Below are 14364 nucleotides of genomic sequence, written 5' to 3'. Positions count from 1 at the left end.
TGTCTCTGTCACACACACACACACACACACACACAAAAAATGAAATCTTGCCATTTGTAACAACATGGGTGGACCTAGAGGATATTATGCTAACTGAAAAAAGTCAGACCAAAAAAGGCAAATACCATGATTTTACTTCTATGTGGAAGCTAAAGAACAAAATAAATGAACAAAGAAAGCAGAAACAAACTCAGATACAAACAACAAATTGATGGTCATCAGATGGGAGGGTGTTTGGGGTGATGAGTGAAAAAAAGTGAAAGGGATTAAGAAGTACAAATTGCCATTTACAAAAATAGTCATGAGCATATAAAGAACAACATAGGGAATATAGGCAATGATATTTTAATAACTATGTATGGTGTTTGATAGGTACTAGACCTATCATGGTACTCAATTCATAAGGCACATAAATCTAATCACTATGTTTTATACCTGAAACTAAAATAGTGTATGTCAACTATAACAGAAAACTAAATTAAAAAGATAGTAATATACACAGTTATGAAAATAGTATCAGACAAATTCCATGATCAGAGCACCCTACAAAAGACCTGACCAGTACTCTTCTAAAACTGTCAGTCATAAAAAACATGGAAAATCTGAGAAACTGTCTCAGCATAAGGAGACATGGTAACTACCTGGACTGTAGTATCCTGGATGGGATCCTGGAATAAAAAAAAGGTGTATTATAAAAGTTATGGAATTCTAAATAAACCATGAACTTTAGATAACAATAATGTACAACATCGGTTCATTAATTTCTACAAATGTATCATACTAATGCAGTGGTTTTCAAACTTTTTGAAGTCAGGTGCATTTAAAATTCTACAAATAATTGTAGACGCACTATATACAAATTTCTGAGAAATATGTTATAATAATTAAGTCAAATTTTTTTTTTTTTTCATTTTTCTGAAGCTGGAAACAGGGAGAGACAGTCAGACAGACTCCCGCATGCGCCCCACCGGGATCCACCTGGCACGCCCACCAGGGGCGGTGCTCTGCCCCCCAGGGGGCGATGCTTTGCCCATCCTGGGTGTCGCCATATTGCGACCAGAGCCACTCTAGCGCCTGAGGCAGAGGCCACAGAGCCATGCCCAGCGCCTGGGCCATCTTTGCTCCAATGGAGCCTTGGCTGCGGGAGGGGAAGAGAGAGACAGTGAGGAAAGCGCGGCGGAGGGGTGGAGAAGCAAATGGACGCTTCTCCTATCTGCCCTGGCCGGGAATCAAACCCGGGTCCTCCGCACAAGTCAAATATTAAAGAAAAAAATATAAAGTCCAAGCATACTTTTATGGTAATTAAATGAAATAAATATGACAAAATTAAGTTTATTCTGACATTAAAAAACATTTTTACGTTACATTTTGAGTTATACTTTTTAGAATTTGTAAAATAGAGGGTTTAAAAAATAAAATAAAACAAAATAAGTTATCTTTTAATATATATAGGTACATTCTTAGTAAGGTTTAGTAAACTTGGCAGGTCCTGGAGTAAATGTGTTAAGTTTTTTCATTCCTGTGTTTATGAGAAACATGAGCCTGATGTGTCCTAGCGATTTCTTATTTGAAAGGCAAACCTTCATTTCCTCATCAATACCTTGAAGAATTCCTCTCTTTTTATTCTTAATTGTGTTGAGGGTAGAAAATTCTAATTCACATAAATATGATGTTGAAAATTGTAGTAAAATGTTCAAAGCTTTTTTAAATATTGCCACATATTCTTCTTTTATAGAAATCCAAAAGGCTTCAAGAGACAATTCCTTATGTTTAATCATCAATCCATGATCAGTGGATATAGCTGCCAGTTCTTCTGTTAGTGTTAAACCAAAATCACTTGAAGCTTCCATGAATGGGTTTCTAATCCAATCGTATTGTTCAGTGTTAAGTGATGGAAAATGCTATAAATTAAATTCTGCTCATCAGCCTTCAAGTCCTATCTTATTTACACTTAACTTTTGCTCACTTCCAGAATCAGATTCTTCAATATCATGCTTCTTTTTGAGAAACCTATCCATTTTATTTGCGTGTATTTATCTTAAAATAATATAAGGATGTGTAAATAACAAATATAATAATGATGTGTTAACAAAAAAAGTGGTATTTCCATAATGAAATGGTATAATAAAGTAACTATATTTATTTTTATACCTGGGCACATGCTACGAACCAGCGCAGCTAGTAATTCCAGGTCCCGAGTGGGAACTGTGTGGAATTAAGAAAATACATGGAATTAAGAAAATACAGGAGCCCTGGCTGGTTGGCTCAGTGGTAGAGTGTCGGCCTGGTGTACAGGAGTCCAGGGTTCGATTCCCGGCCAGGGCACACAGGAGAAGCGCCCATCTGTTTCTCCACTCCTCCCCCTCTCCTTCCTCTCTGTCTCTCTCTTCCCCTCCTGCAGCCAAGGTTCTATTGGAGCAAAGTTGGCCCCGGGCGCTGAGGATGGCTCTATGGTCTCTGCCTCAGGTGCTAGAATGGCCCTGGTTGCAACAGAGCGATGCCCCAAATGGGCAGAGCATCGCCCCCTGGTGGGCATGCCAGGTGGATCCCGGTCAGATGCACGCGGGAGTCTGTCTGACTGCTTCCCCGTTTCCAACTTCAGAAAAATACAAAAAAACCCACCAAAAAAATCCCCAGAAAAGAAAATACAAGGTCAGGAGGGCCCTGTAATTGCTGCTGGTAAGAACAAAGCGTGCCCCAAAACCGCATCTTGCTTTATTTATAGGGCAAGGTGAGGCCATTAGCAAATCTTAACTTTACACCAAACAAATGATAGAAGAAACTTGCCTCCAGTCTTTCCGGGGAACATGGAGTGTAGTGTAAACAATCCAGCACCACAGCTTAACAGCTCTTTGCAACTTAATTAGGCAAGTGAAGTGGGGGGTTGGGCAGACTGTCAGCTTACAGCCAATTCCCCACACCTCTGTCCCCCCAAAATCTAAACTCCAAAATCCCTGTTGGTTTTTTGGTCCCCAACAGGCACATATGCATTTCTCTGGAATACCACAGGGGGCACCTGGAAATCTTCTAGGGCGCACCAGTGCACCCTGGCGCACACTTTGAGAACCACTGTACTAATTAATGTTAAGATGCTAATAATAATGGAAATCTAGTATAAATCTAAATTAAGAAAATAATGAATATTTAAAAATGAGTAGCACAATGGCCTTTTCTTATATTCAATATCCAGCTTTAAAATAGTGAACAGTTAAAGCCTTCGTTTTATCTCAATTTATAGTTCCCTATTTTTAAAAAATAAATTTGATTTTTATTCTCTTGTATCCCTTAACTACTTTTACTATAGATGTATATATACCTAAGTAATATACAGTACTGTTGTTTTAAAATCGTGTACATATAAATTGCCATATACATATATCCTACGTCATCCTTTTTTGCCTTGTTCTATTTCTGAGTTCATTCTTTTTTTAAGATTTTATTTATTGACTTGGGGAGATAGTGGCGGGAGGGAGGGTGAGCGAGAAGTTTCAATTCATAGATGCTTCACTTTAGCTGTTCACTGCTTGTTTGTTCTAGTGCCTTGACCCAGCAAGCCCAGGGTTTGGAACCTGCATTCCAGGTCAACGCTTTATTCACCGCACAGGGTACCACCACAGGCCAAGCTAGGTTCATTCTTAACTTATTGGCATACATTCCATCATATGGTTATCCCATAATTATGTGTCCATTCGTTTCCACAGTTTTGCTTCTATGCACAGTGCTGTTTTGTACATCATTGTCTACACATCAAAGTTCCTGTAATATATATACTTTGAACGGAATGCTGGGATTTAGTATTTGAACATTTTTCAGTTCCACTAGATTTTGCCAAAGTGCTCTCCAAAGTGGTCGTAACATTCCTGCACATACCAACTGATAGATAGTACGCTCTGACGCACTTGTGGGAAAAAAACAACTTTTGAGAAACAGACATGCTTGCCTTAACTACAATTTGATTTTTGTGCCCGTGTAGTCATTTCTACGAATAAGCAACCAGCAGTTACGAGTACCGTACTACTAAGCGCTGACGCGTGAGGACTCACCCCACGGTGCCCAGACACGCGCTTCTGGCGTAACCTCTGACGCAGGCGAGGACGTCGGCACGCTCGGGACGTCGGCGTACTGTTTGACGCCCTTGAAAGCCCCTTTCCGGACTGTCTGGCAAGAGCCAAGTATCAGTTTATGTTAATCGATTTTTTCTTTTTCACAAGAAAGAGAAATATTCTGACAGGCTCTTTTTATTCTCAGAGACGATTCCCTCATTTCAGAGGAGACTTTTTAGCGGGCGTTTACTTTCAGGCAGTGCTGCGGGCAGCCCTCAGGCCCTTGTAAGGCGTGCTCGAGGCCCCCTTCCCTTCTTTTCGGCCGGATCCGCCATCTTCCAGGTAGTACGTGCGCGTGGCTCTCGTTCACCGTGGTTCCACACACTTGAGCCCTCACCTGGAGGCCGCGCTTTGGGCCCTAGGAAGGCCTGTAGACTGTTCGGGCACCTCTGGCCTGGGTGGTGCAGCTGTGTCTACCCACACCGGGAGCGGCCTGCGTCTGCGATGCCTGGCGTGAGCCAGCCCCGGGGGCCAGACTGCGGGCCGAGCCCTACCAGGGGCCGGGCTCCAGGGAAAAAAAAGAGGTTGAATCACCTGCGTGAAGCGACTTGGGTCAGTCTGGGAAGAAAGTCATCTGTGTCCCCATGCTTCGCCCTGCTACCTTGGGCCTTCTCGGACGGACTCTGGGGGCTGCGCCGTGCGGTGTGGCTTTCAAATTCTTGGCAACGCGGCGTTTTTACTCCTAATGGAAACCCTGCGCCTGTAATGCTGTCTAGTTGGGACTTGGGGGTAATAGGATCGGGTGTATAGGAAGGGACTTGAGTCTCCGGTGAGGCCCGGTTGTATGGGAGCCTGTGGTAGGAGAACGGAAGACGTTCGCACTGTGTCAGTGAAGCCCCCAGACCACTCGTCTCTGGTGCTGGAAATGAGTTCCAGTTGTTTTCATTTCTGGCCCCAGGTCGCAGTTGGACAAAGGGAAAATACTTTGCCACGGCATTGTCTTTTTAATGCTGGGGCATCTTTTGTCGAGGGAATAGATTCTCGAATAGTTATTTCTGACTTAGAGGTTTAGGGAAAAGGTTATTGAACATCCACTTAATTTTACTCTCTTTTTGTCTAGTTGGTGGGTAGTAGCTGCCAGCCACCAGACTTGAGCAGTTCCAAGCCTCGAGCACGCCTTCCACCCCATGGTGGGCTCCAGCTATGGAAATAATACTTAGGAACTTCCACGTGTGTTGGGCCTTGACGTAAAGTGAATTCCTCACTCAGGAGGATGGGGTGCAAGGAGCAGGGAGGGACTCTTGAGTCGAATTACTCCCATTACAGATTTCTTCCACTTTTGTTTTTCTTTCTAATGAACTTACGGGGTAACACTGGTTAGTTAACAAAATTATACGGGTTTCAGGTGCACAATTCTACCACACATCTGTACACTGTATTGTGTGTTCACCACCCCAAGTCAAGTCTGGTCCATTACTATTTACCCCTTCAGGGCATCTTTTCTTATTTATGAATTTAACTCAAGATTGTATGAATTTAATAAAGATTTTGAAGATGAAAACAGGATACCTGGCACTTAACAGATGGTTGATTGCTTTTAAGTGAAGGGTGCATTTGCTGGAACAGTGGTTTGTTTGAATTTGGTGGGTTAGGTGAAACATTCTTGTGTTTCCTTGCTCCACAAGTTTTATGAAAAAGGTACTTTCATGGGGTCACTTTTCTTTAAATGAAGTGTTAATTAAGAGTTTAGCCCTGGCCGGTTGGCTCAGCGGTAGAGCGTCGGCCTAGCGTGCGGAGGACTCGGGTTCGATTCCCGGCCAGGGCACACAGGAGAAGCGCCCATTTGCTTCTCCACCCCTCCGCCGCGCTTTCCTCTCTGTCTCTCTCTTCCCCTCCCGCAGCCAAGGCTCCATTGGAGCAGAGATGGCCCGGGCGCTGGGCATGGCTCTGTGGCCTCTGCCTCAGGCGCTAGAGTGGCTCTGGTCGCAATATGGCGACGCCCAGGATGGGCAGAGCATCGCCCCCTGGGGGGCAGAGCACCGCCCCTGGTGGGCGGGCCGGGTGGATCCCGGTCGGGCGCATGCGGGAGTCTGTCTGACTGTCTCTCCCTGTTTCCAGCTTCAGAAAAATGAAAAAAAAAAAAAAAAAAAAAAGAGTTTAGATTGACCAGGCAGTGGTGCAGTGCATAGAGCGTTGGACTGGGACACAGGGCCCAGGTTTGAAACCCCGAGGTCGCTGGCTTGAGCAAGGGGTGACTGGGTCAGCCGAGGTCTCCCAACCCCCCGTTAAGGCACATATGAGAAAGCAATCAGTGAAAACTAAGTGCCTCAACGAATAATCTGTGCTTCTCATCTCACACCCTTCCTGTCTATCTCTCACACACACAAAAAGAGAAACCAGTTTATGTTAGAACTCTGTCCACAAGGTAAGCCAGACTTTATATTTTGGCCTTGTGGTAGTAGTAACTGTCAGCAATAGTAATTCTGTCCTTAGATAATCTGAAACTGGAAAAACTTTTGGGAAACAAAATGAAAGGTTCCATTCTAAATGCAAGGTGCTAAATTGACAACTATTTTTTGGTAAGCACTTTTCATGTGCTAGGAGTTGTTGAGTGCTTTGTGGCTTTACTTATCAAAGTATAATCCCATTTTAAAGGTGGAAATTGGACATTAGATGTAGGTCTCCCAGCAAGTAAGTGGCAGAACCTATGCCAGAATTAGGCCAGTGACTATAAAATCTGGGTTTTTGTTTGTTTTGTTTTTTGGCCATCTACCCTACATAGATTACTCGGTAAACAATTGTGTGAACAATCAGAAATATGAGGAGTTGGAGATTTTTGACAGTAGATTTTTGTACAAGAGATAGACTGTCACAATAAATCAGGTTTGCCAGAAAAGGGGTTAAATCCACCATGTGAAAATGCAGGCTGAATTGTTACACTTTCCATCAATACATTATCTTCTGTATTGCTCACAAAAATTAGGGATATTTCAAAATGACTGAAGTGTTTAAAAGAAGCATTTTTGTTTATTAAACAAGAACATCAGAAAAGCAAACGAAGTCAGAAAGTTGCTCAGTTATGCAAATGAGATGCAAAACCAACTTTTATTTCATTAGTGAAAATGCATTATACAAAAGGCTGAAAGTACTGGAGTATCTGCAGGTTCCTTGATACCCTAATTTTTGTGAGCAGTGGAGTTAGTGATTCCAGTGCCCTTTGGCATTCTGTACTGAGTTCTATAAGTAATAATGTGATAGAGGTCCTGTTGCATTTTTATATTCTAATCGGCAAAGTACTGATTTGGATTCTAAATTCAGTTCTGCTACTTAGGAGTTTTAATATTCTAGAGCTTAGGCAAATTTGGCAAAGATCTTGTTAAAATGATGACTTTTTGTTAGAAATATTTATTAGATCGTTTCCCAATTCTGACATTGCTATCGAAATGCAACCATTTGAAATTATGGGGTTTTTTGGTTAAAGAGGCAAATACCAATTTTGCCATTGTACTTGACTGTTTTATACTTCCTGGTTTCAGTAATTCGCCAAAATGACTAACACAAAAGGAAAGAGGAGAGGCACCCGGTACATGTTTTCCAGGCCTTTCAGAAAACATGGTAAGTAGATTTACCCTCTTTAAGAGCACACATGGTGTACATTTGTGTTGTCATTCATATAATATATTTTTAATAATGGCAGTTAACCAGCACCTACCTATTTTGTAATAAAAAACGTGAATTTTATATAGTATTTATATTGTCAACTAGCAAGATATTAAAATGTATATAACCATCAAAAGAGGTATGTGTCGAAAGCTAATGAGCTTATATTTCTTTAACTTGAGTTCTTAATCTTGATACTACTTTTTTTTAGGAGTTGTTCCTCTGGCCACATACATGCGAATCTACAAGAAAGGTGATATTGTAGACATCAAGGTAAATTATAAAATTGGAGAAATAATTGCCTGACCTGTGGTGACACAGTGGATAAAGTGTCAGCCTGGGAGTGCTGAGGTTGCCAATTTGAAATCCTGAGCTTGTCCAGTCAAGGCGTACACGAGAAGCAACTGAGTTGAAGCAACTATGCATTGATGCTTCCCACTCCTCTACCCCCTTCTCTCTCTTTCTCCTCTCTAAAACTCAAATAAAAAACAGCTTTTAAGAATTGGGGAGGTCTGGTGGGCAGAGAGTCACCCCTGGTGGGCGTGCTGGGTGGATCCCGGTCGGGCGCATGCGGGAGTCTGTCTGACTGTCTCTCCCCGTTTACGGCTTCAGAAAAATACAGGGGAAAAAAAAAAGGAATTGGAGAGGTAACATTAGAAGTTAGGAAAGTTGGATTTAACTTAATATAGGAATTCAAATACCAATGTGTATTGTATGTCTTGGCTCCTTTTTATCCTCCCAAATGGGGAGAAATCAGTTGCCTTTGAATAGCTATTTTAATTTTACTTTTAAAACCAGTTTTTTAGGTGTTATTCTTGAGTCTAAGAACTTTTTATTATTTGTTAACAGCCAGTGGGAAAATACAGAAAAAATATTTATGCGAGTTTTTTGTTGAGGTGAAAGAGAATACCTTGGTACAAAATTTAATTATTGGTGGTGATTACTAATACAACCAATGAAAGCTATGTTTTTTCCTGACCAATATTTGTGTGTATCGGGCACTCTAGAGCTTGATGATGATTTTCTTTTTGATTGCTTAAAGCAGCATGAAAAATACATTTCACCGGCTCTGAAAGCTTTTGAGTTGCCATTTAAAAGAGAACAATCTTAACAGTCTCTTAGTTTCTTTAATAAAAGTTAGGGTTTTAAAGGAAGGGGAACTTGATGGGATGACATTTATCTCTTAACAGGGAATGGGCACTGTTCAAAAAGGAATGCCCCACAAATGTTACCATGGCAAAACTGGAAGAGTCTACAATGTCACCCAGCATGCGGTGGGCATTGTTGTGAACAAACAAGTTAAGTAAGTAATGTCATAGTTCTTGGTGGCTAATTTGTATTCCCTCATACCCCCTTTTCACTTTGCCAGTAGGACTTGTGTCTTTATTGGTCATTCAAGTGGGGCAAAGGAAATAATCCTTTTAAAACTCAAGCAAACTGGGTGTTTGTCTTGCATCCTGTCAGAGGAAACAAATTGAAAGTCTTGTAGGATTTGGTATTAAATAGTTCTAGGTTACAAAGTTAAAAGAAATTTAATGAATTGTAAATTTTATTAGTGATATGGTTTTGGTTAAATTATTATATTTAATGTTTCAGGGTCTGTTACCATATCCTATCTGTGGGTAAAAGTTCATGGTTGTTTTACTAAATGAAACTGCCAAAAGAATATTTTGAATTTTGGTTATATTTTTTTATGAAGCATTTATAAGAATTTCTGCTTTTTCCAGGGGCAAGATTCTTGCCAAGAGAATTAATGTACGTATTGAGCATATTAAGCACTCTAAGAGCCGAGATAGCTTCCTGAAACGTGTGAAGGAAAATGACCAGAAAAAGAAGGAAGCCAAAGAGAAAGGTACCTGGGTTCAGCTGAAGCGACAGGTGAGTGCTTGATGAAGGGGTTTCTTGTTGATCATAGGGCTATAAAACTTGCTTAGTCATCATTTTCTTTTATGTGAAAGTTAGGAAGCTTAAAGAATTGACTATATTTTATTCACTGGTTCTGAGAGCACTTTGAAATTGTGTTACAGTCTTAACATAATTATTCCCTCATCTTTTTTTTTTTTTTTTAATAGCCTGCTCCACCCAGAGAAGCACACTTTGTGAGAACCAATGGAAAGGAGCCCGAGTTGCTGGAACCCATTCCCTATGAATTCATGGCATAAGTGTAAAAATAAATAAAAGACCCCCACTGTAGTGATCAAAATGTTTCTCATAGTTAAGAAGTGTGGTATCTTTTAACCCCCAAAAAAATATTTAAAGAAAACTTTGTGTCCTGATTCATTGGGTGATGTGTCTGCTCTTCTAATTTAGTGTTTTTTCTTGCTGGAAGTTGTGAGATGGTTTACTTTGCAACAAAGAATGTACTCCATTGGTTAAAACAGGGCATATTACATCATAGTTAAACTCAAGGAGAGTTGATTGCTTATAATTAGATCATAAATTGCTATATTTTAAGGATCAGATATTTGCCTTTGAAGTAGGCTACTTAAAAGTAGATTGTTTAAAGTACCCTGTTTGTGAGTTACATACTAATTCTGAGTAACTTCCATGTTTCACAAAACATGGCTCAAAAAACAATAGTGTAAGAGAGAGGATCCCCCCTCTTTTTGTATTTTTCTGAAGTGAGAAGTGGGGAGGCAGAGACAGACTCCTGGATGCACCTGACCAGGATCCGCCTGACATGCCCACCAGGGGGTGGTGCTCTGCTGCAACCAGAGCCATTTTAGTGCCTGAGGCAGAGGCCATGGAGCCATCCTCAGCGCCTGGGCCAACTTTGCTCCAATGGAGCATTGGCTGCAGGAGGGGAAGAGAGAGAAAGAAAGGATGGGGGGGGAGGGTGAAGCAGATGGGTGCTTCTCCCGTGTGCCCTGGCTGGGACTTCCACACGCTGGGCTGATGCTCTACCGCTGAGCCAACTGGCCAGGGCCTAGAATACCTTTTTTATTTCAATTAAGGATAAACATTTATGTAGCAGTTGACACATATTGTCCTGTGTTTTAAGCATTTTACATAAAAAGAAAGCTGAGGCACAATAAACTTGCCCAAGGTTACATGTGCAAAGTGTTAGGCAAAGATTCAAACTCGGCATTTGTTAGGCAAAGATTCAAACTCAGCAGTCTGGCTACATTATCACTCTTAAACACTAGTGTTAAATTGATCGTATTTATGGGGACATTTAAAAAACTACTTTGTATAGTTAGAGTATATTTAGGTTATTCGGTTGCTTTCTGGGTATTTACTTTGGTATAGCAAACAGTCTTAGACATATCCAAAAGAGAATTGGTCACACCCTGTTGTAGCTTCCTTCAGTAGTCTGACACCTGTATCAGTTCGTTTGAAATGGAAACATTGATAACTTAGAATATTTTCTTCCCCACAAATAGACTCAAGGACAAGAACCTATTTATTTTTATAACCAGTCAATTCAGTGAATGGGTAAATCCAATGTTACTGGCCTTGAATTTTCTCCAGTTAAATGTGATGGTAATAGGTCTTATTTGGTATCTGGCAAACTTAGTTTTGAATTATGGTGAATGCCTAACATAAATGGTGGGTATTAAACTGTTCTTAAAGGTTCACATCTAGTGGTAGAAAATTGTGTTTAAACATGCTTGTAGTGGTCAGCAGAATCCACTGCCACAGAAAGCAACCAAGATAACTTATAAATTGTTTCAGTTGGCATTTCTGTTCTGTATTTTAGTTGATGACACAACTACCCTTTTAAAGTTATTTTAAATACAAGTCTCTGCATATTTTAAATTTACTTATTTTTAGGGAAACATCAATTTGTTGTTCAACTAATTATACATTGCTTGGGTGACTGCGGATCAAACCTGTAGCCTTGGTGTATCTGGACAACGCTCTTAACGAACTGAGCTACCCAGTTGGGGCCTCTCACTATATTTTTCAGTTCTATTTCCTGAATATCTTTCTAGCCATTTTCATAGCAAGATAAGGTATCAACGAGTGTAGAAGGACAACAGGGGAGAGTTGGTGCTGACAGGGCTCTTGTGTTTGTCCTCTTCATTGATTATTCCTGGTCTTGTGTGTTTGCCCCTTTCCACTTGCTGCTTCCTTGACTTTTTTTTTTTTTCTGAAGCTGGAAACGGGGAGAGACAGACAGACTCCCGCATGCGCCCGACCGGGATCCACCTGGCACGCCCACTAGGGGCAAAACTCTGCCCCTCTGGGGCGTCGCACTGCCGCGACCAGAGCCACTCTAGCTCCTGGGGCAGAGGCCAAGGAGCCGGAGCCAGCGCGGGGCCATCTTTGCTCCAATGGAGCCTTGGCTGCGGGGGAGGGGGAAGGGGGGGGGAGGTGGAGAAGCAAATGGGCACCTCTCCTATGTGCCCTGGCCGGAAATCGAACCCGGGTCCCCCGCACACCAGGCCAACACTCTACCACTGAGCCAACCGGCCAGGGCCTGCTTCCTTGACTTCTTGCTGCTTTCTTGCCTATAGGCTTCTCAAAACCAGCAGATAAAAAGAGCAGCCTTTCCTGTGCCTTTCTGATAGCTTTTATTTCCCAGTCTTCTGCAAATATGGCTTTTGCCTCTGCCACTCAATGAAACTACTGAAAGTTTACCAAACACTTGCTAATTAAATTTAGAGATTTTCAGTTTGACTTTATCTCCCTACAGAGTTGACAGAATTATTTGTCTTCCAGAGGATTCTGCGGTTATACTTTTTTCCCAGTCCTTAAACATACTTGACTTCCCCATCCTCATTCTGGCTCCTTGATGTTCCAGATATAAGTTCTTTTTGGGTAGAGTTGTAAGCCACTGGTTCACTAAGTTACTGGGTCCCCAGCTGGCTACGCCAATATCTGGAAATAAAAATGCAGACCTGAGAACGAGTAAGAAATTCTAGAGGTAGGGCCCCACATTCTTAAGTTCTGGGTGATAAAGATGCACATTTAAGTAGAGAACCACTGACTTCTGTCTCGGCCATCTGTAATACAATTGAGGCTCAGATTTCAGAGCTCACTTTCTTTGGAAGTTCTAGGTCTGTATTTGCAACTCCCTCCTGGACAACTCAAGATGTTCTGCAAATGAACTGATTCATTTGGAAGGTTTTGTTAGCAGATACTATACATTGAAATCCTGTAGCTTGGAGTGATGTGTGTGTGCTTATAAGATTGTGTGCCGCCCTGGCCGGTTGGCTCAGCGGTAGAGCGTCGGCCTAGCGTGCGGAGGACCGGGGTTCGATTCCCGGCCAGGGCACACAGGAGAAGCGCCCATTTGCTTCTCCACCCCTCCCCCTCTCCTTCCTCTCTGTCTCTCTCTTCCCCTCCTGCAGCCGAGGCTCCATTGGAGCAAGGATGGCCCGGGCACTGGGGATGGCTCTGTGGCCTCTGCCCCAGGCGCTAGAGTGGCTCTGGTCGCAACATGGCGACGCCCAGGATGGGCAGAGCATCGCCCCCTGGTGGGCAGAGCATCGCCCCTGGTGGGCGTGCCGGGTGGATCCCGGTCGGGCGCATGCGGGAGTCTGTCTGACTGTCTCTCCCTGTTTCCAGCTTCAGAAAAATGAAAGAAAAAAAAAAAATTGTGTGCCTACCTTGAGATTCAGATTGTTTTAAATTATATCACATTGTGAATTTATAAATTAATCCTTACTCTAACTTTTCACCCTGTTCTTACTAAATAAGGTTGCATGGCTACTTGAACTTTTAATTCTGATCTAGCCAGGTATGTTAAGGCCTGTTCTTGTTCAGTCCCAAGGGTTGAATAAAAAATAGCACACAGGCCCTGGCCGGTTGGCTCAGCGGTAGAGCGTCGGCCTAGCGTGCGGAGGACCCGGGTTCGATTCCCGGCCAGGGCACATAGGAGAAGCGCCCATTTGCTTCTCCACCCCTCCGACGCGCCTTCCTCTCTGTCTCTCTCTTCCCCTCCCGCAGCCAAGGCTCCATTGGAGCAAAGATGGCCCGGGCGCTGGGGATGGCTCTGTGGCCTCTGCCCCAGGCGCTAGAGTGGCTCTGGTCGCAACATGGCGACACCCAGGATGGGCAGAGCATCGCCCCCTGGTGGGCGTGCCGGGTGGATCCCGGTCGGGCGCATGCGGGAGTCTGTCTGACTGTCTCTCCCTGTTTCCAGCTTCAGAAAAATGCAAAAAAAAAAAAAAAAAATAGCACACTTGGCCTGAACTGTGGTGGCACAGTGGATAAAGTGTCAACCTGGAACTCTGAGGTCGCTGGTTCAAAACCCTGGGCTTGCCTGGTCAAGGCACATATGGGAGTTGATGCTTCCTGCTCCTCCCTCCCCCTTCTCTCTCCTCTCTAAAAATTAATAAAATTTAAATTAAAAAAAATTAAAATGAAAAAAATTGCACACTTTTTGAAGTCCTCTGAAAGTTGTGGGAAAACCACTCCATTTCATCTCTCTTCTATATTCCCATTAGTGTACATTAAGGTTTCCTCTGTACTGAGATAGATGATGCTAAAATGTAAAAAACTGCTGAGCCTTGGCCGGTTTGCTCAGTGGTAGAGCGTCGGCCTGGCGTGCAGGAGTCCTGAGTTCGATTCCGGGCCAGGGCACACAGGAGAAACGCCCATCTGCTTCTCCACCCCTCCCCCTCTGTCTCTTCCCGCAGCCAAGGCCCCATTGGAGCAAAGATGGCCTGGGCGCTGAGGATGGCTCCATGGCCTCTGCCTCAGGCGCTAGAAT

The 14364-nt window shown here is 42.8% G+C and overlaps 1 protein-coding gene, 2 long non-coding RNA genes and 2 other non-coding genes across 6 annotated transcripts in view; 3 read left to right on the top strand and 2 right to left on the bottom strand.

Annotated features, from left to right (window-relative positions):
• LOC136325123 (uncharacterized) overlaps window positions 1–4101 on the bottom strand; it is a 34668-nt gene extending 30567 nt beyond the window's left edge. The window contains exon 1 of the long non-coding RNA XR_010729206.1: window positions 4044–4101. This is a non-coding gene — a long non-coding RNA (uncharacterized lncRNA). The remainder of the gene's footprint in view (window positions 1–4043) is intronic.
• Window positions 4102–4233: 132 nt separating this feature from the next.
• RPL21 (ribosomal protein L21) lies at window positions 4234–9966 on the top strand. 2 transcript variants are annotated; one of them, XM_066258968.1, is made up of 6 exons: window positions 4234–4385; window positions 7580–7658; window positions 7915–7976; window positions 8894–9006; window positions 9431–9581; window positions 9776–9966. In XM_066258968.1, exons 2-6 carry the CDS (start codon window positions 7592–7594, stop codon window positions 9863–9865), a joined length of 483 nt encoding a protein of 160 aa, XP_066115065.1. In that variant the 5' UTR covers window positions 4234–4385; window positions 7580–7591; the 3' UTR covers window positions 9866–9966. The 2 variants fall into 2 exon arrangements, with proteins under 2 accessions (XP_066115065.1, XP_066115066.1); XM_066258969.1 differs by lacking the exon at window positions 4234–4385 and adding an exon at window positions 4411–4655.
• Window positions 8711–8781, top strand: LOC136327431 (small nucleolar RNA SNORD102). The gene has a single exon (XR_010729649.1). It is a non-coding gene; the product is annotated as a small nucleolar RNA SNORD102 (small nucleolar RNA).
• On the top strand, window positions 9051–9178 carry LOC136327556 (small nucleolar RNA SNORA27). The gene has a single exon (XR_010729749.1). It is a non-coding gene; the product is annotated as a small nucleolar RNA SNORA27 (small nucleolar RNA).
• Window positions 9796–12819, bottom strand: LOC136325125 (uncharacterized). Its single transcript, XR_010729208.1, has 2 exons — window positions 12127–12819; window positions 9796–11770 (listed from the first exon to the last, which is right to left on the bottom strand). It is a non-coding gene; the product is annotated as an uncharacterized lncRNA (long non-coding RNA).
• Window positions 12820–14364: the final 1545 nt, after the last annotated feature.

This window comes from Saccopteryx bilineata, chromosome 2, assembly GCF_036850765.1.
Source record: "Saccopteryx bilineata isolate mSacBil1 chromosome 2, mSacBil1_pri_phased_curated, whole genome shotgun sequence".
In the NCBI taxonomy this organism is placed as follows: Eukaryota; Metazoa; Chordata; class Mammalia; order Chiroptera; family Emballonuridae; genus Saccopteryx; species Saccopteryx bilineata.
This window is presented reverse-complemented; position numbering and strand designations above follow the sequence as displayed.